Source organism: Melanerpes formicivorus, unplaced genomic scaffold (genome assembly GCF_026170545.1).
Source record: "Melanerpes formicivorus ecotype bairdi unplaced genomic scaffold, bMelFor1.0.p_v2 SCAF_92, whole genome shotgun sequence".
Taxonomy (NCBI): Eukaryota; Metazoa; Chordata; class Aves; order Piciformes; family Picidae; genus Melanerpes; species Melanerpes formicivorus.
Window position 1 is genome coordinate 1,179,008 of NW_027142444.1, and position 23,134 is coordinate 1,202,141.

General features: G+C 47.9%; 1 protein-coding gene across 4 annotated transcripts in view; it reads right to left on the bottom strand.

Annotated features, from left to right (window-relative positions):
- Positions 1-2,774: 2,774 nt before the first annotated feature.
- Positions 2,775-23,134, bottom strand: part of ARHGAP10 (Rho GTPase activating protein 10) — a 120,913-nt gene continuing 100,553 nt past the window's right edge. For 3 of the 4 annotated variants that reach the window (XM_068165747.1, XM_068165745.1, XM_068165748.1), the window contains 4 exons: positions 22,713-22,875; positions 12,779-12,898; positions 12,060-12,151; positions 2,775-3,584 (listed from right to left, as the gene is read on the bottom strand). In XM_068165747.1, coding sequence (XP_068021848.1) covers positions 3,496-3,584; positions 12,060-12,151; positions 12,779-12,898; positions 22,713-22,875 — 464 coding nt within the window. In that variant the 3' untranslated portion in view covers positions 2,775-3,495. The remainder of the gene's footprint in view (positions 3,585-12,059; positions 12,152-12,778; positions 12,899-22,712; positions 22,876-23,134) is intronic. The other variant, XM_068165746.1, reaches the window with a different exon arrangement.

Genomic DNA, 23,134 nt, shown 5'->3' on the forward strand with positions numbered 1-23,134 from the left:
TTTGGTACCATTAGAGAGGCTGAGCCAGCCAAGGCTGTAAGCATGCAGCAGGAACTCTTCATTGCAGGACAGACAGATCAGCCAGTGAGGTGGTGCTTTCACTCCTGAGGAAAGAGATCAGAAGGAAACCTGCTGAGATCAGCTGGGACAATGATTAACAGCATTCAGCAGCCTGAATTCCCCTGGGTTTTTTCACCCAGCAGAGGAGAAGTGCTGCCCAGCCAAGGCAGAGAGCTGCGAGCTGGCTGGCGAGTGACACTGGCAGCTGCTCCTGCTCCCAGCTAGCCAGGAGCCTCAGTTTTTCCACCAGTGACTCAGCAAACACACACTCGACCTCGGCTGCAGGCTGAGGGATGAAACCTGTGGCTCCACAGTGCTGGTGAGGCAGACAGCATTCTGCACTAAAAGCACAACAGAGGTGGAGGTGTGGTGTTTAACTCATCCTAACCTTCAGCCTGTGTCACACATTCACTACCACGAGTCTCAGCTCTTGACATCTGACCAGGACATGCCCCTAGCCAGCAGAGCAAGGGAGAGGGAACCCAACCTGAGCATTAAGCTGAACTACTGCCCACAGCTGTGACTTGAGCAGCTCCCCATGAGAGCCATAGGCCAAAGCCATAGAGAACAACCACTTCTGCCTTCAACCAGCTTTCTCCTGTCCTCCTTCCTGCTCCCAAATCTACCATGGCATGGACAGGACAGACCAGAGGCACACCCTGAGACCACAATCTCAGAGGATGGGAGAGGGGCTGACTGACTTTCTATGATGTTTAGTTTTTCCATCCTTTAATCTCCACTTCCAGTCAATACAAGGGCCTCATTTACAGTCCTGTGCAGCAGTGGGGATGAGCAGTGAACTGTACCATGGCTACTTGGCTGTACAGTCTCTGCTTGGCATTGCTATGACCGAGCTGATGTGGAAACCCGTGTGGTGGGTAGCAGTTACCACAGCTAAATTCCTCAGAGGCAGTGTGGTTAAGTCTGACAGCCAGATCTGATCTGGCTCAGCTCACAATGCTGCCTTTGAACAACAGCTAGGACGTGAGAAAGTTTGGACTGGTATTACCTCTGCTCAGAGTATCAGCTCTCAGTAGAAAAGCTTTCTTCTCACTTGGGTCCTGCAGGGCTCCAGGAGTAACAGGAATCTCAAAAGCTCTCACCTAAAGGCAAACAGGAGTGGATGGAAAGGACAATGAGTCTTTCATTCCTTCTCTAGGTGTCTGCCTTTTTTAACTACCTCAGTTAAAAGGAGGGAAAAACCAAACAAACAAAACCCCAAACCAGCATAAAAAAAACCAAGCAATGAAAAAAAAATCCCCAAACCAACCAATCAACAACAAAAAACACCCAAACACCACAAAAAGAGCCCAACCACCACCACAAACCACAAAGGCAGAGCTGAGAGTTACCTTGAGAACTTCAGCCGACAGCAGCCAGGGCACAATCAACCTTGCCCTGCACGTTTAAAACAGCAACAAAGCAACTGGACATGACTTACAGAGCCTGTAAGCTTGGAGCTGTCCCAGCTTCACTCTCAGCAGCCTGCATGCCATGCCTGGCAGGCTCATGCCAACAGTTCACATTCTCCCTCTCAACACTTTCCACCAACTGGCAGCCATGGAAGTTGAGTCAGGTCACACAAACACCACCCTGCCTTCAGGGGGATGCTTTAAGGCCATCCTTGAGTTGACAGAGAGCTGTAGGCCCAGGTGATGCCATACCCAGCTAGAGCAGAGCTTGGCCATCTGAGTGAGGAGCCCTGCAGTCTGTTGCTGTATGGACTGCTGCAACTATTTCCTTAGCAGAGAGTCAAGGAGTAAATTGAAAAACTTGATCTCCTTCACAGGAGCCTAAGAGGCATCTTCAGTGCTTGGGCCACTTGGCCCCTGTGCCAAGGCAAGAATTGCCTAAAAGCTGTATGGCAGAGAGTCACTGCTCACATACCATGAGAGCACACCAAATGGAACTGCTCCAAGCTCTGAGGTTTAGTGCTGGAGAGCTGTACTCACTTGGCCACCACTGCTCCACCTGGAAATGATCTGTGCATACTCCAATGGTGTGTGCAGTCTGGGCAAAGGAACAACATACTGGTATGGAGTTAAAAGGGGGGAAAGGCATCCTAGCCTTAAGGCAGCATTAACCATTAACTGCTTTACTAATCACATCAGTTACAAAAACTTGCAAGCTAAGTGTATCTGCAGTAGGTGACTCCAGTTCCACAGAGCCCAGTTAACGAGGGAGCCTGTGGCAGCACATCATCCCCTCAGACTTTCCTGCATCCTCTCCACTGCCTCCCAGAGGGTCTCACTTGAAGGAGAGAAAAATGCAAAGGTTAATGATGCACTGCACAGAACTTGCTTTAACCACCAGGCACAGCTTTACACACCACAGACTCCGGGAAGCCTTCTCTGTGACCATGCACAGATAACTCTTTACTTCTCAAATAGCTCTGAAAGTTATGAGGCAGCTACTTGTGGATTCTGAAAGGGGAAGCCTCATTAGGATGGTTGACAATTACAGGGAAGCTAAAGGAGGAGCTCGACAGACAGACAGACCATGCACCATGCCTGCAGGATACACGAGGCCCACAGCCAGAGATTCTCTTTCCCCCTTGGCTCCAGCTTGCAGAGCTGCCTGCTTGCAGGGAGGAAAGTTCCCCAGCCACCCTTCTCGGAGCCCGCTTGAGGCTGGCTGCCTACAGCTGCCAATAATTATTTCACATCATAACAGAAGCAGAGCCAAATACTCTCCACCATAGGAATGACTTCAAGTCAAATAGCAAATAACATTTTATTTCATTTACAGTGATATTTTTGAGCAGCAAAGGAACCATGACATATAGAAGCCTGCTCTAAAAGTTCATGTGTCTTCTCCTCATGAAATAAATGAAACCATACACACACAACATCAACCGCTCTGCAGACACTGGAAAATGTCATGTCTTGGTATCTATCATTTTACTTACTGGGGTCCCTTCTGGCCTGTCCATTCCACTTTGAATTATAACTGACTCGTCAGCAGGATAGCTCTTGGCACCCAACAGCATTCTCCAGACCCAGATCAGGCTCTGGTCAAGAGAGCTGGTGATGGGTGCTGGTCATTGGTGCAGAACCTCCACAACTGCCAGCTTATCAACATCTTCAGCTGAGAGCTGAGTCACAGCTCAGCCAAACACTTCTACTGTCCAATGCTAGTTACCTGGCAAACAAACATAACCACTACTGCTCTTTACAGCTGAAAAAAGCACCCTGTTAAAAAATTAACTTTCCATTCCCCTTCCTTGGCCCATTTTCCCCCCACCCCCATCCCAACCTTAAAGACTCTTTTGTAGTTCATATTTGGCAATGCTTAAAAGTCTTTACAGAGGTGTGGATCTTCAACCCATAGTCGAGCTCTTCAGTGATTAAAAGCAGTCACAAAAGGAGAGAGAAGTGACTATAACAGAAATCCATGGATACCATGTACACCTTGCCTGGCTTCCAGCGCAGAGAGCTATAGAAACTGAACATAGTTCTGTGGAATAAGTCCTCTCTTGCCATTTAGTGTGCCTTCTAGCCAGCCTGGCTCTCTGGAAAATTGCACTGCAAGAGAAAAGGGGAACAAAAATTACTGCATCTCCTCATGCCTCAGTCAGTACTTCCAGCTTCAGCTCTGTGACATCAGGCAAAGCATCCAGGAAAACATCCGGTTCTCCGCAGGGACCAGGTGAAGGATCTGGCTGGGAATGATGAAGAGGATGAGCAACTTCAATACCTGCATCACAAAGGTGCTTGGACCATCTTCAAACACTATCTCACCAGGTACACTGCAGTGCAGGACACTTCATTAAAGAAACAGCTAATGGAACTTAAGGCAGACTTCCAAAGCAGAAAACACATCGAGTCTTTGGAGAACAGTTACAATTCAGAGCAAACAGAGGGAAACTCTCAGCAGCCAGGGGCAGAGCAAAACCAAAACCTGCCTTGAGCAGAGCTGATGAGTCTGGAAGCTCAGAGCCACAGAAAAAATGGCACAGGACCTCACTCTGCATGAAAAGCAAGCGTGTAAAGATGCTGAGGGATACAGAACCACAGCAGAGCTCACTCCACAGAGCAGAGCTGCTACTGGAAACAGCCAAGGGACAAAACCTGAATCACTCTGCCTGGTAACCTCCTCCCTCTGAAACTCCAGTGCAAGGTGTCCCTCCCAAAGCAGGAAGGCAAGGCTTGAACACCACCCTCACTGCCATCCTCAGTGCAGCACTGCTGGCCCCAGGGGTGGTGCTAGAGCAGCCCTCAGCCTAAATTCAGAAACATTTCAGCTCAGACTTCTGCCCCACAAGTTATTGTGAGCAACAGAACTAATGAAGTGTGGCTTCCTAGATCTATTTTGACCACATTTCACAGTTTAAAAGGCAGCAGAAGCCTCATTTCTCTGGGAAGCAGACTGCAAAGTCCTCAGATGCCCCCATCCCATTTCTTAGGAGGCTGTGCTACAGGCACTACCTACCTATGCTGCTGCACAACCCCAACCCTCCAGCGACCTACAGCATCCCCCACCACACTCATATCCTCACAGGGCTCCTGTCACAGGCATCATTTGGGGGAGAGATCAGACAAGTGCTGAAACCTGCTGCCAGTCATGGCAGGGCTGCATCTCAAACACAGCAGCAGCCTGGGAGCGTGGTGCTTGTGTTCTACAAAGCAGGGAAGTAACAGCTAAGAGACAGCAACACCTGAACTCTGGCTTTCAGAAGCAACAAAAGGCTCTCACCTACAGCACTTAAAACAATTTCACTTAACCCACACTTTCTTTTTTAAATCCTCTGTCCATACTGTGTCCAGAGAAGGGCAACAAAGCTGGTGAAGGGTGCAGAGAACAGGGCTGCTGAGCAGCAGCTGAGGGACCTGGGGGTTTGGAAAACAGGAGGCTTGGGGAACACCTTCTTACCATCTACACATCCCTGAAAGGAGGTTGGAGCCAGCTGAGTGTTGGCCTCTTGTCCCAAGTAACCAGGACAAGAGGAAATGGCCTCGGGCTGTGCCAGGGGAGGTTCAGATTGGATATCAGGAAAAGTTTCCTTACTGAAAGAATGGTCAAGTGTTGGAACAGGCTCCCCAGGGAGGTGGTGGAGGCATCCCCATAGGTGTTCAACAGAGGTGCAGGTGTGGTACTTTGGGTTTAGTGGCCATGGAGGTGTTGGGTTGGTGGTTTGAGTTGATGATCTTAGAGGCCTTTTCCAACCTTAATGATTCCATGCCTGTGTCTGGTTCCTGTCAGGCAGCAAAGCTGGAGGCTGTGCTCAGAAGCCCCCATTTAACCAAGAGCTAGACTTCCAGTGAATCCAGGAAACAAAACTGCTTTCCAGTGACACTGGTAGCTTAGATTCAGATGAAGAGCCTGGGCTTACACTTGGAATGAATGTGTCTGACAAAGATTCCAAAGGGAAAAAAATACCTAGAAAATTACCTTTTAGGATCTCTGCACACAGTAACTTACATTACCATTAGTTATTAGCAGCCCCTCCTTCCCTTTTGTCATTTTTATTCCACAATTACAGAGTACACAGGCATTTGAAGATGCAGCCTGACACCACCACAAACCTCCTGCCAGAAGCTCCAGCACAGCAGCTCTAATTCCAACCCTCCCCAGCAAACACACCACAGGCAGCCAACCCCCTCCTGAAGGCTCCAGTGCCTATGGAGCACATCTGTATTACAGGGAACAAGCTCCCAAACATGCCAGAGCAGGAAGAAAACCAACCAGAAAACCTGGAAGTGGAAAATTCCTGCTTGTCCCTGGAGCTCCAGCTCAGTTCATGTTAGAGGGAAGACAGATGTGAACATCTATCAAAGGCCTGTTCCAAATCCAGGCAGCCCTCCTCTGAGGGGCTCACACTGAAATTGAAACTTAAGCTGCCCCCATCAAAGCACCTCAGACAAGCAGGGCTCAGATACCTACACACATCCCTGGCAACTCCTGTAGGCAAATGCTGGTAATGGCAAAGCTGTCCCAATACAAAGCTGCTTTAAGCTCCAAGGATCCTGTTTCCTTTGCTAGTCCACTTCCAAAGTTTAGTGCACAGCAGCCTTCACTTCAGCAAAGCCCACATCACTGCCCAGAGACATCTTGCTCTCAAACCTGAAAAAACACCCTGAGATCTTCCCTGCTGTCCCCTTTCTGTCATGTCTTCTCCATCAGCCACCACTGCAGTCCTTAGCACTTTCTCAGGCCTGCCTCATTTAAAAATACCTTGCTGCAGAAAACCACACATTTGGCCTCAGAACAGCAGCACAGTGTCAGACCAAGCATCCCACAGGAATAAGTCTTACACTGGCCAGGGACAGGAGGGGAGAAGACTCACAGTGTAAGAGAGAGGGAGCAAAGAACTAAAGTGAAGTAACTCCAGCAAGGGTGCCTGTACATAGCAGGATGGCACACACCAACGAACCCCCAGCACCAAAAGCCATCACTTTCAGCACAGTGGCAACAGAGCAAAGCCCAGGCTGGGATGGCAGCTTCCTCAGTAGCTGCTGCAAAGCCTCACTCCAGTAGAGGCAAACTGCAGAGGAAGAGAATGACCATGCAGTGATGAAAGCAATCACCATGCAGCAGTCACACCAACCCACATGGACAAAGCCAACGATTCTGCAGTGGGATCCCCAAGTAAAACTTTCCTGTGTCCATCCAGTCAAGAAACACAGAGGGTCAGCTTGGCACATGCAGCATTCAATGCTGCCAACATCAGACCTCTCTCACTGCAAATCCATGGAGAGCCAAGGCTACCAGCAGAACTTGTCCTGCTTTGGTAGCTCTCAAGTGCCATGCATCTCGACTACAGATGAGACCAAGACTCATGTCCACAGTGCCTCGGTGCCACTGACTTCAGCAGCACTCAATCAGACACCGATTTCCACACCTCCCTATCTGCCCTGGGACAAAACAAGACACAAAGGAGACAATTCAACATCCATGGTGCCTGGCAGAAGAGGGCCTCCCTTCCTGATGGGCTACTTGACCAAAGCAATGACCCCAATGAGGTGGATAAATTGAGGATTGCATTTTGTGGGCAAAAGAAAACCCACAGCTAAAACCACTGCAGCACCAGAATCCATTTCCACAGAGCTCAAGCCTGCTGGCCAATTTTCCACCCAAGAAATTAAATTAAAGCAAGGAAATGTGCTTGCAACACATTTTCTGTGTTTAGAAATCCCTGTGGGATTCTGAATTGATCCCTAAGGGTACAGCTGACCACAGAAACACAACAAACATTCAGCATGCTTAGGGTTAGCCTGGAATTTGAAACTTAAAGAACTCGCTGTTTCCTTCAGTGTGTTGTGAGGAGCAGAATTATCTTGTGGGCAGGACACAGGGTGAGGAGTCAAAGGGTCTGCTTCCTGAGTCTGCTGAAGATTTACTGCATGACCACAAATAAAAGCCTGCCTGAAGGGCTCAGCCTTGTGAACCAAACACACTGACACCATGACTAATGAGTGGAGGTGGAGCTCAGCTTGCAGACCAGAACTTCTCCAAGGAGAAGCATCCAAGCTCCTCTCCCAGCTGGTAGAGGTATGGTCAACACAATGGATAGACAGAGCACACACACAATGATTTTGTCTCACTGTGAGACAAGTGCTTGGTCAGCTCAGTTGCTGCTGGGTTCCCTGCTCTGTAGTTCCATGCCTTGCATGCAGACACTGAGACTTGAGGTCTTTGGCCTGAGTTGACTCCCTTCCCACCTGACAGCTTAACATACCTGACAGCCCCACACAGACAGCAGCTACCAGGAGCCTCCCAGCTCAAGCTGTTCTATGATGCTGTGAAGATGGCTTTGTGTGTTCCTGCTGAGCTGGGAAGAGATGATCAGTGTCTCCCACTTCCCAAGGAACAGCACTGTAACAAAGCAATCCCTCATTTGCTCCCATGTCTTCTCTCCCCTAAACCCTGATTTTAAAGTTGCAGAACGCTCTGATGAGAGCTCTCTTGACAAGTTTTCAGGAAGCCTTCCTGCTAGCAGTCCTGCCAAGGAACTTTGTTGTGTAAACACCATTTACTCAATCTCAAACACTTCTCCCTGGTGAAATTCCCATCTACTGACTTCTAGGCAGCCTTTTTCAAGAACCAGGAATTTAATCACACTTGGCTCCAAGGCTGGCAAGGTTTCAATGCCAGGCAGTCTGATCCTTCTTTCCATGATTATTGGGAATATCTGCTTCAACAGCACCAACAAAAGCATACAGCCAGCATATGCCTCTCACAATCTCCTATCATACTTTGCCCCTTCCCATATGTGCCCTTATCCAGCTGCAAACCCTTCAAGGCTTGCCTCTACCCACTTGAATTATCTTGTTATGTGCTGTCAATAACACAGCCTGGAGCAACTGGGAAATGAAAATACAGCCTAAGGTAAACTGAATTGAAGATTTAACACACCAAGCCATGCAGTGGCTGCTGCTCAGTTGGCATTGTTCATTGCCTTACACAAGTCAATTAGCTAGAAAGACTTCCCCTTTTCTCTTTAACTTAGCAGATGGCACCTTAGTGTTTGTATTCTGTGGCACTTAATGGAAGGGCTGTGGGCTTGGGGACAGCACAATGCAGATGCAATGCTGAGAACACAAGTGTCCAGCTTCTCTGCTGACTCTGCCTGGAGAGATCTCCTACCCTATCCTATCCTATCCTATCAGGTAATGCAAAGCTTAACTTAAAGTATTAATAAATCTAACCTTGTCAGCCCCAGACACAAACAGGTAGTGTTCTTCCCCCATTTAGAAGCAGGAAATGGAGACAGGAGTAAAGGTTAAACTCTTACCTTCCTGCACCAACATCATACTTAGCAGCTATGACAGGTGCAAGACTGTACTTCACTAAATGCCATTATCCTGTCTCAGGTTAGAGCAGCCAGAAAGATTCATCCAGGATAATAACAGGTAAGAGAGAAGTGCTGCAATCAACATCTGTGGACCAGGAGAGATGAAAAATAACTGGGAAGGGAAACGAAAAAGAGAAGGAAACGAAGCAGAAGAGAGAGAGAAGAGAGAGGAAAAGAGCAGGGAGAGGTGACAGAGACAGGATTGGGAAAGTGACACAGGCAGGGTGGAGAAAGGAGAGAGGGATAAAACCTGCACTAATGGAAGCAGCACTTTTTAGCAGACATTAATTTAACAGTTCCTTTAATGGTTGATACTAGCTGTATGTCAACTTGATTGATGCCTTGTCACTTTGATAGTTAAGGTTATTGGTAGAGCTGCAGAACTGATGTATTATTACTTTAATTCTTCATTTGGGGGCTTTATGAGGGCATATGGGAATTTAAATTGAGTAAGTGCAGAAGGCAAATTGATTCACTGGAATCTGATCCCAGCACAGACACAGGGGTGCCCAGCACAGACACAGGGGTGCCCAGCACAAAGAGCAAAGGTCTGTGGGAAGGCATTTCAGAGGGTTCTGTGCTGACAGAGCCATCCATGACACGACCTGTTGGGAACCATTATGGAACCAGCATTAAGTTATTCCATGTGCCCTCTTACTTGCATGCTCCCCTCCTTTTTCCTGCCAGTCTGCAGCCTACCTTAGGCTGAAAGCTCTGCAGGGCAAGGACAATACCTCTAAAACCGCCAGGACAGAGTGGAATCAATGAAAGACACCAAAGAAGGGATTTATGGATGTGTGATCTTTGCCATTGGAGATCTGCAATTAGGTTTGCACAATGCAATCCATGCCTCCTCTTCCCAAGCTTCCAACCCCATTTCCAGCAGCACATGCAGAGTTGAAACACTTCTCTCCACAGCTGCCAGCGTCAAATTCCAGACTTGTTCTTGGACAATCCAGCTCTCCAGTTGAAAAACTCAGCTGAGGCTGTAAAGCACCAAAACCACAGCGGCTTCCTCACGACTTCTGGTGACCTCTTTGCACGAGAAACAAATCTTAACGCTGCTCTCACACAGGACACAGCAGCAAATGCTTCTTTGAAGCCGGCACAACAGGTGGGCAGCCCTTGCTGCTCTGCCTTCCAAACCCTCTCTTCCGTGCATCAGATCTCTCCCCCCTGCACGAGTTTTTCCAGTACACAGTTTTCTGCCTGCTGCAGAGCCCCATCAGTCATGTTTTAAAAATCTTAAATTAAAATAACTGGTGTTAAAGACTTGAAACAGAGCAATCATTTAGCTAATTCATCTTTGAAAGGCTTCCCATCTAACTCCCTTCAGGCGTGATTTGCCTGCAGGGCAGCTCCAATAGGAAACATCAAGTGGTGATTTTGTAGAGTGGGTGCTCGCAGGGCAGCAGAGACCCCCGAACAGAACACCTCACCCTGTGCAAAGGGAAAGACAGCCAGGACTGAAGGCTGGAGAGGCTTCCTGTTCACCCGGAGGAGGCAGGGACTGGAATCACCTATGCTCTTTCTGCTTTAAAGGAAGCATCCCAAAGAGAGGGAAGGAGGTGGCCAGCTCTGGGGGGGTTTGTCGTTGTTACACATGCTCAAAAAAGGTAAACAACGAAGGCTCTGCTGAGCTACCGTTTGTTTCAGCTGAACAAACCAGGAATCTTCTGCTGGGGTTGGGGGGGACAGGATGGGAAGAGTCTCATTTATGAGAGAAGCTTTGTCACACATACATTTGATCCAGTGCTGAGAGAGCTAAGGTGGTGCCTTTGGGGAAAGAGAAGACATCTTCAGGTAGATTTTTAGTGCCTGCAGGTGGATGTTTTCCAGCTGTTTGCACTCTGGCCTCTTCTCTTGTCCTGCTGTATGGAAATTGGGAACGTGGAGCACTTCTCCTTTATTGGACATCCAACCAAAGATTCTCACACTGGGCAGTGCATCCCCTAGGTGTGTTTGCTCATGCAGAAGTCACACCAGTTCCCCTCTGGAAAGCATGTACCAGACTCCTGACCTGATAACCTGATAGCAAGCTGAAAAGTGAAAGTGAGGAGGAGAAAACAGGCACCACTGCTGAACGAGCAGATTCGTCAGAGGCCAGGACCACTCTTACCACCTCCCTCTCTCTAGACAGGCTGGAAGACTGAAATAATGGCCTCAGCACTCACAAGGCTCTCAGGAATGCAATTCCCAGATCACTTTGAACCCCCCAGTCTGCACAAAACTTGGATAAAGATTTGGCCAAACTCAAGAATCTTCTGGGGTTTATGATGAACATATCAAGATCTTGTAAGAAGCAACAGTCCTACTGTGCTGCTGCTAGGAATTCATTTCTCTTTACAGTTATCATTGAACTGCATTCAAGTACCAAGAATTGCTGAACCTGTCCAAGGTCTGTTGAGCCATTCCACAACATCTCTCTCTTGCAGCAGGAATGTCCTTGTGAAAGGAAGAAACTGTGCTCTGCTGTCATCTTCAGAGCCTGCACTACAGCAGCCATTGGCATAAGGCTTAAGAACTAAAACTATGGCTCTTGGTCTGAGGTCTGTGCAGCTGCTGAAGAGAGCCATGGAAGCTCACTGAGGGGCAGCAATTTGTGCACAAAATCACTTTCTGGATGTTGCTAGGCATACACTATCCACTGCAATCTTTAAAGCACAGGCCTGCCTTCTGCCCCTCAGTGAATGCTCCTTTTTCTGCATGTTCATGCACAAAGGCAGCCCTTGATCCAAAAATAAAGACTCCCTTCTCTCTCTAGTTATCACCTGATTTACCTGGAGCTCTGCCTGCTTGAAAGCCCTTGAAAAGTGTGGGTTTTCCCTCTAGATTAAACCCCTGTGTGTTATTTTACAACAGTTTACATGTAAAACAATCCAGTTCCACAGGCCAAGCTGCTGAGTAACCAGATTTCTATTGGCTAATAACACTTTTTTCTTTGGGTACTAAAACACATTTCAGTGCAGCTGAAAAATTAGATCAGCTGAGACTGTCCACTCAGCAGAAACCTCAGAGGTGGTCTCACAGTGCTAGGTGTATGCTAAGTGGCTTCTGCATAGCAGAACTCTTCCACGGCACCAACTGGGTGCCACAGGCAGGGTTGGCAGAAGAGCAGTGAGGCTTCCCTTCTTAGCCAAAGCCATCCCAGCAGCTCTGTCACGTTGGTTTGCTGTTGCTGTGTCTTTACTCAAGCACTACTTACCATCTTCAAAAATTGCTCCCATCTGGAATGACAGCTCTGAGCTGTGCTCTGCTTCACAGGGGTAAACCGCTCTTGCTTTGCGGTGGGCAGCGCTGAAAGGCGAAGCGATGAACTGCAGTCAGCTTTGAGCATCAGGAAGACACTTTCCCAACCATTCTCACCTAGAGGTGACTAAAACCATTCTCCCTTCCACTCAGTCTCCTTTGAAGAGAAACATCCCAGGTCAGGTTGGACAGAGCACTGAGCATCCTGGCCTAGGGGAAGGCATCCCTGCCCATGGCACAGGGGTTGGAACCAGATGATGTTTAAGGTCCCTTAAGCAGAAACAGGACAGAAAGCAAGCAGGCCAGAAGGGTGGAGCACAGGAATGAAACTACAGCGACAGGTAAGACATGGCAAAGTTTCCAGAGGCAAGAAGCTTGCTTTGACATGGGTAGCTATGGAAAAGAAAGAATCAGTATTTTAACAGACAGAATCACTGCATTAGAGACACTACAGACTGACCACCCAGACCACAGCCTGCTTGTATTACTCCAGAAGCCACTGGCTCAATGCCTGTGCCTTCTCCAGCAGAGCTGCTCAAAGGAGCAGTAAGACCAAATGGCTGAGGCTGCATTTCATGGTTTGAGACAATCCCTCACATACTGCAGAAGGCAGGAACCAGCTATTGTTAGACAGATAGAAGCAGGCAAAGAAAGCACCAGCAGAAGCTGAAGTACCTCTCCAGTGCTCTGTCAGTCCCAGCAGCAGGGTTGGGGAAGAAGAAAGCAGCTGGTGCAGCATTTGTGGCAGAGGGAGGATTCATCCAGGAGACCATCGATGGGCGGCTGTGACCAGGGCTAAGAGGGGAAAAACGAAAGGCAGAATTATCAAGGTGAAGAAAATGTCTTTTCAGACCAAAACACTTGAGTCTTCATAACCAGGTAACTAGTTAGTTCCTCACATACAAACCTGGTAATCGTGTGGAGCTGGTGTTGCAGGCATGGCCACCACATGACTCTGCTTTTCACAGTCACAGCATGGTGGGGGTTGGGAGGGGCTTCTGGAGATCATCCAGTGCAACCCCCCTGCCAGGGCAGGATCACCTGGGGAAGGTTGCACAGGACAGCATCCAGGTGGGTTTTGAATGACTCCACCACCTCTCTGGGCAGCCTGATCCCGTGCTCCACCACCCTCCAAGTACAGAAGTTCCTCCTTGTGCTTAGAGGGAACTTCCTCTGCTGAACTTTGTGCCTGTTAGCTCCTGTCCTGCCACCAGGCACCACTGCAAAGAGAGTTTCCTCCTTGGAAGTATTTCTCCTGCATGCCCTACATCCCAAGCCAAGACGAATTACCTGAGCTGTATGACATAACCAACAGAAAGACAAAACTCCACATTCCTTATCTAATCAGGACAGGCACAATGAAACTGCATATAGCAGGCTATTATTTGAGCTGCCACTTTGCCTTTACAAGTTTTGATGAATCTATTTTAGTACCTCCCTGGTGCTGCAGGAAGGCATGTGCTACTGGGAAGGCTGCAGGAGGCTGCAGCTATTGTAACACAGGGATCATGATGCTGGCTCTGGATGGAGACCACCTTCCCACAACGGTGTAGATTCAGTGCCTGCCCTCACAAACACACTGCTCAAACACCTATCAACATACTGATCAAAAGGTCTGTGCTGTGAGCGTGGTGGAACAGGTTGCCCAGGGAGGTGGTGGAGGTCCCACCCCTGGAGACAGTCAAGGCTTGATGGGGGTCTGAGCAGCCTGATCTAGTTGGGGATAGCCCTGCTCACTGCAGCAGACTTGGGGGTTGGACTAGGTGACCTTTGAAGGTCCCTTTCCAACCCAGTGCTAAACTGCTAAACTAACACATCATTGCTACTAGAGGAGCAGAAATGGCAGCCAGAATTACAACTTTTCTTAGTCACTTAAAAACATACAAAGTCTTCCCATCAGAAAGAAAGGTCCCAATTATGGATCCTAAAGAACTCCAGCATTCCAGCCCTGGAAGGCCTCCTGTCACTGCAAGGACAAAACAAACAGCCAAACATTTAATGCCTGCACATCTTTGGAACAAAGAGCTGGACTTCAAACAGCTTCTGAGCAGAAACCAAATTAAAGTCCCTCTCACACAGCTTTCACCCAGGAGCCATCACACCAGGAGCACAGACTTCACAGCACAGAATTTATCAGCCTGACTCGTGCCACCGTCAACCTCTCGGCACAAATCTGCAGAGTACCAAAGCCTAAGAACCCAGCCAGGAAGGCTCTTGTGGGGGAGGAAGTGCACACCTCATCCAGGCAGCTTGATCCAAAGCCATGCAGAGACCATCACCCCAGTTCTAATGGCAGATGAAGAAAAGCCAGCAGGAAAGCTGACTTCCAGAGCTGATTCTCATCTCCTTGTGCACTGGACATTTAATCTGCAGAAGCAAGGATCACTGCTGTGGGTTTGCATGCCATGGCTTACAACTCCACTCAGCTTCTACAAACTGCTTTTCCCAGCCAACACAGCCATTCCAGCAATCACCTAGTGAAGCAGCCACTGATTTTGATTACTGGTTATTACACCTGGTACATACAAGATGGTGAACAGCAACGTTCCTTATTCAACAACAGTTTTCCTTTTGGATCTTTTTCAGGCAGCGTTTGGATGGGAACTGGAAGGCAGAGCAAATGCAAACAGCATTCTACAGCTAATGCCCCCCATAAAAATGAAACTTAGATGTGCTGGAATCATAAGTAGGAGGGTTTGTCAAAACATGCTCTGCTTTCAAAGCCAGCAGATTCACCACAGAAAGGCAGGAATCGTGTAGTAAACCGAATTAAAAGCTGGGTTGCAGTGACTGGAAGCATATTTTATGCTTCACTTTGGGACCTGCAGTCTGCTTCACCACTTCTGAGTCTGCCACTACACAATTACTCACATCTTCCAATGCCTTTGAGGAGCAGCACCTACATAGTTTTGGGGGTGATCTTCACCTAACTTCTCCTCTTCCTCCAATTTTCATCCAATCATTGAAAAAAGTTTCCTTGGTTAAAACAAAACCCTTCAGCTAAAAGTGACTTTACTTCAGGGAGGAAAGCCCAAGAGCCAGCACTGGAATTGCTGCCATAGTCTTCAAACACCGAGGGTTAAAAGTAAGTAAATAACATTCTCCACAGCAGTGTAAAAGTTGACCACCTCTGCTAGCAAGGAGGTTATCCTCCCCTCATTCTGCACGTCTGCATGCAGAATTCACTTGAACTCAGCAACACAGCAGGTGAGCCTAGGACAAACACTGCTCAACAGCGCATTTCAAACTCCCCAAATCTTGTTTGCACAGACTAAACTCTGAGCCAAATCAATTCTGAGATTTAAAGGAAAACAAAAACTAAACCCTTTTTTTTTTTAAACCCACAACATTTTCCTTGTGCTCTTGTTTATTCAATTTAAATCAAGCCCAACATTAAGGCTGGGGCCAGGCTCCTTCCTGACACCTGGGAAAGTGCAGAAATGAGAAAGGTAATGTTCCAAGTATACTGCCAGGAGAATATGAAACTGGCTCTGATGCAAGCTGATGAGGACTCAAGTAGGTTCTACCCAGGGGTCTTCTCTAGAGCATGCCTCAGAGCTGTGCTCCTTGGGTTTGAACAAGTGAATAATAAGATCTCTCATTTATAAAGCACTTCCTTGAAGCTTGCATCATATTCATCTATGCAACTTGCTTGATCAGCTCCAGAACAACACCCACCACCTGTGTGCAAGAACAGGGTTGAGGATGTCAAAACAATACTCAGAAGAGAGCAGACCAAAAACTATCCCCTGACCCAGGAAAGAAATGGTCATTGATGAGAGTCACTGGTGAGAACACTTGGAACAAACATCAGATAGAAAGAAACAAAACAAGAAGTGTGCAAGCAAAGGAGCAGAAGATGAAATCAAAAGTTCAGATCCATGTCAGAGCAGGTTTGTTTCTCAAGTCACCAAGACTTAACAGGAAGTTAAATAACTTGAACTACCAACTAGTAAGACCAGAAGGTCCTTTACCAAACAGCAGCAGACAGAAGCATGTAAAAACTGGCAGGTTTCCTACAAAGTCTGAGCCACTCCAACAGCTCTGGTGCAAAAACACTCCAGAAGAACAGGTACTTGGAGCGCTGGGCTGCTCCCTCCTCTGCTTTGTCTTGAATTCCCTTAATACATTCCAGCCAAAGCACTGCAGCACAGCTCCTGAATTTGCCTGTCCCCTTCAGCTCCTGGTTACCAAGCAAGAGCTCATGCTCCAGGAGCCAGCAGGGAGAGAGGGGAAAAAAGGCACTGTTGAATAGCAAAGGTTTCAGCATGGTAGGAAGAAAACCATAAATGAATAGCTTTAAACACTAAGCACTTCTGAGACTTTCAGGGGGAGTCTGGGTTTGTTTTGTTGGTTTGGGGTTTTTTGGGGGGTGGGGGGTGTATGTTTATTGTATTTATTGCCAATTAATTTTATTCTTAACATAGAAGGAAAAGTCATCAGTTCTAGTGTCGTGGTGTGGAAGCACCAAACTGCTGGATTAGGGCTTGCTTCCTCTTGAGAGGATTCTTGTGACAGCAAAGTTCCCTTGCTCTAGAGCCCTGCATGCCTTGTTTGTCATGAAGAGCATCTATTGGAAGGTATGGTGTGTGTTAGCACACAACATCCCCACTTCCAGAAGCTGTGTTGAAGAAATCCTCTCTCCTAAGGGCTGAAACAAGGGCAGTGAGTGCAGTGGGGACTAATACAACCATCTCCCTTTGAGAAAAATGCTATTGCCTGGCATAGTGAGGGCTGGGAGAGGGGAGCAGGGGGGGAATGGCCTTGCTGGAAATAAGCTAGAGATTTTGTACTGATATTCAGAAACAAACTCCTGAAAACAAGATTTTATTGGATGTTTATCAGGCTGGTTCCTAAGGTAACACAGCTAAAGAGCAGCCTCTTATCTGGAGAGTGAGGAAGCAACTCTGCAAACAGAATCCACACTGCAGCTCTTGAGGAAAAACACCAGAAAAGGGCTGTCTGGCAGAGGAGCTTGGCAGCCCATGGCACTCCTAGCACAGTGCCTGCCTGACAAACTCAGTGCAAGTGTTCTCCAAAGGGTTCCTTAGGAGATGACTGGGAATATCAAAAGGTGTTGGCTGCTCCCCACTCAAGGTGCAACCCAACACCCGCTACACCCAGACAACCATGCACCTTGAAACCCCTCTGCCTTGGTGAGGCTGAGGAGCAGCAGCAAACAAGGACAAAGTTCTTCAGACTGGCAGAGCTGCAGCAAAGCTGCAGGCAAAACAAGACAGAATTTCCTCTCTGAAAAGAAACTCCACCACCAACACTGAAAGCATGCAACAAGCACACAACATTCAAACATTCATGGGATGGTTTGGCTTGGAAAGGACCTGAAAGACTATCTACGCCCAACAGGGACATTGCCTACCAGACCAGGGTGCTCAAGGCCACATCCAACCTGGCTTTGAACACCTGAGGTAGTGAGGATGGGGCTGGGTGCCCAGTGGTAAGATGAGGGGCAGTAGGTGCAAGATAGAACACAGGAGGTTTCACTTGAATTTAAGGAGAAACTCCTTTGCTGTGAGGGTGCTGGAGCCCTGGAGCAGGCTGCCCAGAGAGGCTGTGGAGTCTCCTTCTCTGGAGTCTGCATTCCTGTGCATCCTGCTCTAGATAAACCTGCTTTAGCAGCAGAGTTGGATTAGATGATCTCCAAAGGTCCCTCCCAAGCCCTACTATTCTTGAGTCTATGACTTCAGGCTTGGAGCCTCCACAGCTCCTCTGAGCAACCTATTCCAGTGCCTCACCATCCTCATGGGGAAGCATTTCCTGCTAATGTCTACTCTAAATCCAGTTTCTTCCATTTTGAAGCCATTACACTTTGTGCCTCTGTAAAAAGTCCCTCTCCAGCTCTCCTGTAGCCCCCTTCAAATCCTGGAAGGCTGCTCTAAGGTCTCCCTGAAGCCTCATTCCTGAGCCCTGGCTCCTACAGAGCACATCAGGCAGCAGTGAAACAGAGGCTTTGTTAAACTTGGCTTGTGAAGCCTCAGTGAAGCAACTAGCACATTAGTGAAATGATCTTTCACGCCAGTCTGGTACCTCTGAAGCTAATGTCTGCAGCAGCTGGCCCAAGCTAAAGTGGTTTTAGAGGATAATTCAGGCAAAGCAAAAATGATGAATATACATCTATCAGCTTAAAGCACACTGCTGTTGCTTCCAGACAAAAAAAGCCCCCACAAAACAACGAGGGGGCTGTGGGTTGTGTTCCCTGGAATCATGCAATGAAATGGAAAGGGGGAAAGAAAATAAAGAGAGAAGATAAAAAGAAACTCTCTGCAGTGGTTGCATCCACATCTCCATCTCACAGCACACATCTCTCTCACCCTTAGCCTGCTGGAAGGCAAGGAGATGGCAAAGTCTATTTTGTGTGAGCCACATGACTGAGTTACATTATGCCTGTTTCAAAGGAGCTGAAAAATGAGGGCTACTGCTCTGCTTGCATAACAAAAGGGTACAAAAAAGAAGTGCCTGCTCTCAAACCCGCTCCCAAACTGCTGAGTCACTGAAGAGGTGGCAGCTGAGACAAACCCCCAAAGTGCCAAATAAGCACCAGGAGGGAGGAGCACTGCTGCATACCTGGACTGTGCCTCCTGCAGCTGTTGCAGCAGCTTCTTTCAGCAGAACGAGAGGGCAATGTGAGATGTTATAAAAAGCTTTCAGGTCTCTGAAACTGAGGTCACTCGTGTAGGTAAAACTGAAAATTCACTGCCAAAGGAACCATCCCAGTTTGCAGGAGGCTGGAGGTGCACTCTACTGATGTAGCTAGAGCCACCCACCCAGCAACTGAGCAAAGTTAACAGGCATAGGATAGCTCAAAAGTTGGAAGAGACCTTAAAGCTAACCTGGTTCCAACTCCCCTGCCATGGGCAGGGACACCTCCCACTAGACCAGGCTGCTCAAAGCCCCATCCAGCCTGGTCTTACACACTTCCAGGGATGAGATTAAGTGACGGACACCACCTCCCTGGAAACATTCAAGGCCAACCTGGACAGGGCCTTGAGCAACCTGATCTAATGGGAGGTGTCCCTGCCCACAGTAGGGGGTTGGAACTAGATGATCTTTAGAGTCCCTTCCAACCCAAACCATTCTGTGACTGTCACTGCTACTCTGCCTTAAACAGAGCTGCCCCATTCCAGCAGGGAGCACTGCTGGAAGGAATACTCTAACCAGCTCGCTGCCATAATTACCAGGTTATGTCTGAGATTAGCTTGTGCAGAGCATCCCTGGGGAGAAGGGATTTCCAATCACTATATGCTTGTGTGCTTATCAACTAGAAAAGGTAATTTGCCCGTCCTGGGCTACTTGAACTGTCTCTGCATCAACTGCTCTGTAACTTGTGATTGACAGAAGGAAAAAAGCTCTCTATGTTCTACCACAGAGTGCATGCAAAAATAAAGTGTATTTATTTTCAGTATTTGGCTCTAGATGGAAGTGTGAAGTCAAAAATACCTTCAGCAAAGAGGGTAAAAAAAGGAGAAAAAATTAGGGTGCAAGCTATTCTTAGAACAGCAAACTTGGGTCTCCACTGAGAGCCACCCCTGCCGTGGGCAGCGGGAGCCAGCCAGCACCCAACTCCCTGTCACCCCTCCAGCAGCACATGACAACACAGGGCATATGTCTGATCCACAGAGAGCTTGCAAAGGAAAGCTAGCATCAGGCAGACACACACTTACAGACATGCAAACCAACAGCTTAGCAGGGCCTCAAAATGGCACATATGTGAAACATCACCTTCCAGTTACACCGTATGCACGGCACATCTTGGAATCCTGACATGACAATTGAGCAGTCAGGGCTTTGGGAGACATCTCAAAGCGGTGGGACTGCCCTTGCTCCCCCAGCATCTTGCACCTCTCTGGCCATGCAGTCTCCTCCTCAGGCCATCCAGGAGGTGAACACGTATTTGCCTTCATTTGGTGTTCCTCTCACCGTGCTGGGAGCTGCAGCTCCTTTTGTTTTTAAAGGCAGGACAAGGAAAGGGCAGGCATCACAAAAAGCTCTGCCAGAAGACATCATGGTGACAACACCTATCACTCAGGAAGAAACAAGCTTTTCCTTCCTTGAAAACAAATGACACAAAGTATTCTTGCTATCCATCACGTGCTCTTGCTTAAACCAAACCACAGAGATAAACAAACCTTGGAATGTCTGACATATCTTGACCCACAATGCAGCATCCACCCCAGGAAACAATGCAAGCAATTCTTCCACCACAATGAAGTCCCCATCACCTTGCTGGCTACCTAACTCCATAGTGATTGATCTCTCAGGAGGAACAGCATGTGTTACAGACATCAGCAGGAACCTGAGAAACAGGATCCTCTTCTACTTCCATCTCCCCTAGACTCAGGATGGTATTTACTGTAGCTCAACACCATTTCACAGAGCATACTGAGACTTCAGGAATTGTTGTCATTCCAGTTTGCCACAAAATGCAAACCATTCTGAAATCCTGCACAAACAGAAAGAATTGTTCCTCACCTAATCCTGGGGGAGGCCAATGCATGAGAAGAGTCTACAATCAAACTTCAAGCTCCTCACCTAATCCTGGGGGAGGCCAATGCATGAGAACAGTCTACAATCAAACTTCAAGCTCCTCACCTAATCCTGGGGGAGGCCCATGCATGAGAACAGTCTACAATCAAACTTCAAGCTCCTCACCTAATCCTGGGGGAGGCCAATGCATGAGAAGAGTCTACAATCAAACTTCAAGCTCCTCACCTAATCCTGGGGGAGGCCCATGCATGAGAACAGTCTACAATCAAACTTCAAGCTCCTCACCTAATCCTGGGGGAGGCCAATGCATGAGAACAGTCTACAATCAAACTTCAAGCTCCTCACCTAATCCTGGGGGAGGCCCATGCATGAGAACAGTCTACAATCAAACTTCAAGCTCCTCACCTAATCCTGGGGGAGGCCCATGCATGAGAACAGTCTACAATCAAACTTCAACAGCCAGTGCTGCACTTCACTCAGCCACACAACAGCAGTCATCCACCACCTTTTTCCTTGCCCACAGGATACTGTGATGCACAATGGCTGCTGAAGCCCTCCAAGTACATTCTCCATTGCTGACATCTACCTCTGTGTGAGTGGTGCTGGTTTGGGTTTGCATGAGGTTTGTGGCTGTGTTTTTTTGTTATTGTTAGGGCAAGGCCCTCTGAGTCACCAGAGCTAGAAGGGGAAGAGAAGCCAACCTGGGGTGAGAAAGGAGAAGAACGACCGACCGTACCACTCGGAGACTGCTCGCTGCTACTGTCCAGGCTTGTTACCCAGGTAGCTCTTAAGCAAACTTCACCGAGAAGGGGGTGAAGAAAGAAACCACTTTTGATAGATAATCTAGATTCACATACCATACACATTTTTTTCCTTCCAAACAGAACTGAATCCTGTTTCCAACTGAGCACAAACCCTCAAACCTTCCAAAGCAGCAGTACAGCGTAAGCTTTCCATCGAAATTAACAAGTGCATACAGTGCAGTGTTCCTTTAGCACCTGAAGTTCCTGAACCCTCTGGGTAAAGCCAACACTTCCTTTTTTCATGCTCTGAAGTGACTTCACCAATGTCACTAACTCTGTGTTCCCTCATTAGCTAATGGTTGCTTCCCCAGGCACCCCAGTTTCCACACCTGCACCTCTTTTCATCAGCACTTGCTAATCCTACCCACTGCAAGTGGGCAATGCCGGAGAAGAACAAAAGAGTGACTTCAGTCCTCTACTGAGGAAACATTTTCCTAACTAACTAACCCTGCAATTCTCTCACTACAGATGAGAAAATACTGTTCTGGCCAGTAAGTCCTCTAATCAGCAGTTAATGATTTGTGTGTGCATACAGAAATACAAACCCCTCCTCAGGCTCCCTCTGTACTCCCACGGGTCGCACACCTACACAGACATTTACACACACCTCCTGACTCCACCGACAGCCCAGGCTACCCAGAATGCCCTTCTGGAAAATATTTCTAACAAATCTTTTCTCCAGACCTGCTCCTTCAATCTTCTTGGCACTGAAGGCTGGAAATTTTTGTCTTGATATGTTACAGTTTGCATGAAGAGCAAACCAGAGAATTCAATTCAACTTCTGATGCAAGAACCAAGTTCAGCTTTCTGTGTCCCAAACCTGAACACACATTTCAGAGGGAAGACTCACACTGTAACTGTCAGGTCTTGCTAAGCACAAGGGATGCTCAAAAACTAGGCAGCTACAGAACCTGCTAAGGGGAGAAGGCCTTTTGATTGGAAACCAGACACTCAGTGTGTTCAGAAGAGAGTAACAAAACAATATCCACAGTCAGCAGCCAATGAGCACACACTCATCACAGGGTATTTATCCTAACCCAAAACTGGGCCTAGATCTTAAGAGCCCTGCATCCAGTAAAATGCTCTAAGTTTCTGTAGAAAAAGAACATTTCTTTCCTTCAAGCAGGCTCTAAGCTCCACCACAACATACAAACATGTCCTCCTTTTGTGGGAGAAGAAAACGGAGAGAGTTATACACAACTTCTACAAAGCCCTGACCCACCACCACACTGCCAAGGGGAACGTGCTTCATGTGCACAAGCAGGCTGCTGCAAAAATTGGAACTTAATACTCAGTTTACTTACAGATTTGTTGTCCAGCCTGCAAGATCTCCACTGTCCATAATGAAGTGATTTCCATCCAGGAGCCCAGGGGGGCTGCTGGAAAAGGCAGGCGTTGGAGATTGGGAAGAAAGAGAATCCGTACTCCCGGTTGGGGTGTCTTCTCTGGGAGAAGTGTGGCTGTCAGCTACAAAAGAAAGCAAAGATCAGAAGGATATGAAAAGAATCTACCTGCTCATGAGCCAAAGAAGTTGCTTTGGTAACTGTGCTGAAATATCTACAAGAAGAAACCCTCCTGTCCCATCTTCACAGGGTGTTTTGGAAGACGAGCAGCTCCCCAGCACTTCCTCAAGAGATACCAGTGCTCAGTTTCCCCCACCATTATCACCAGACCAGGACTGCCCAGTCCCCTTTCAGCACCTGTTTTAGGTGGATGACATACTAGA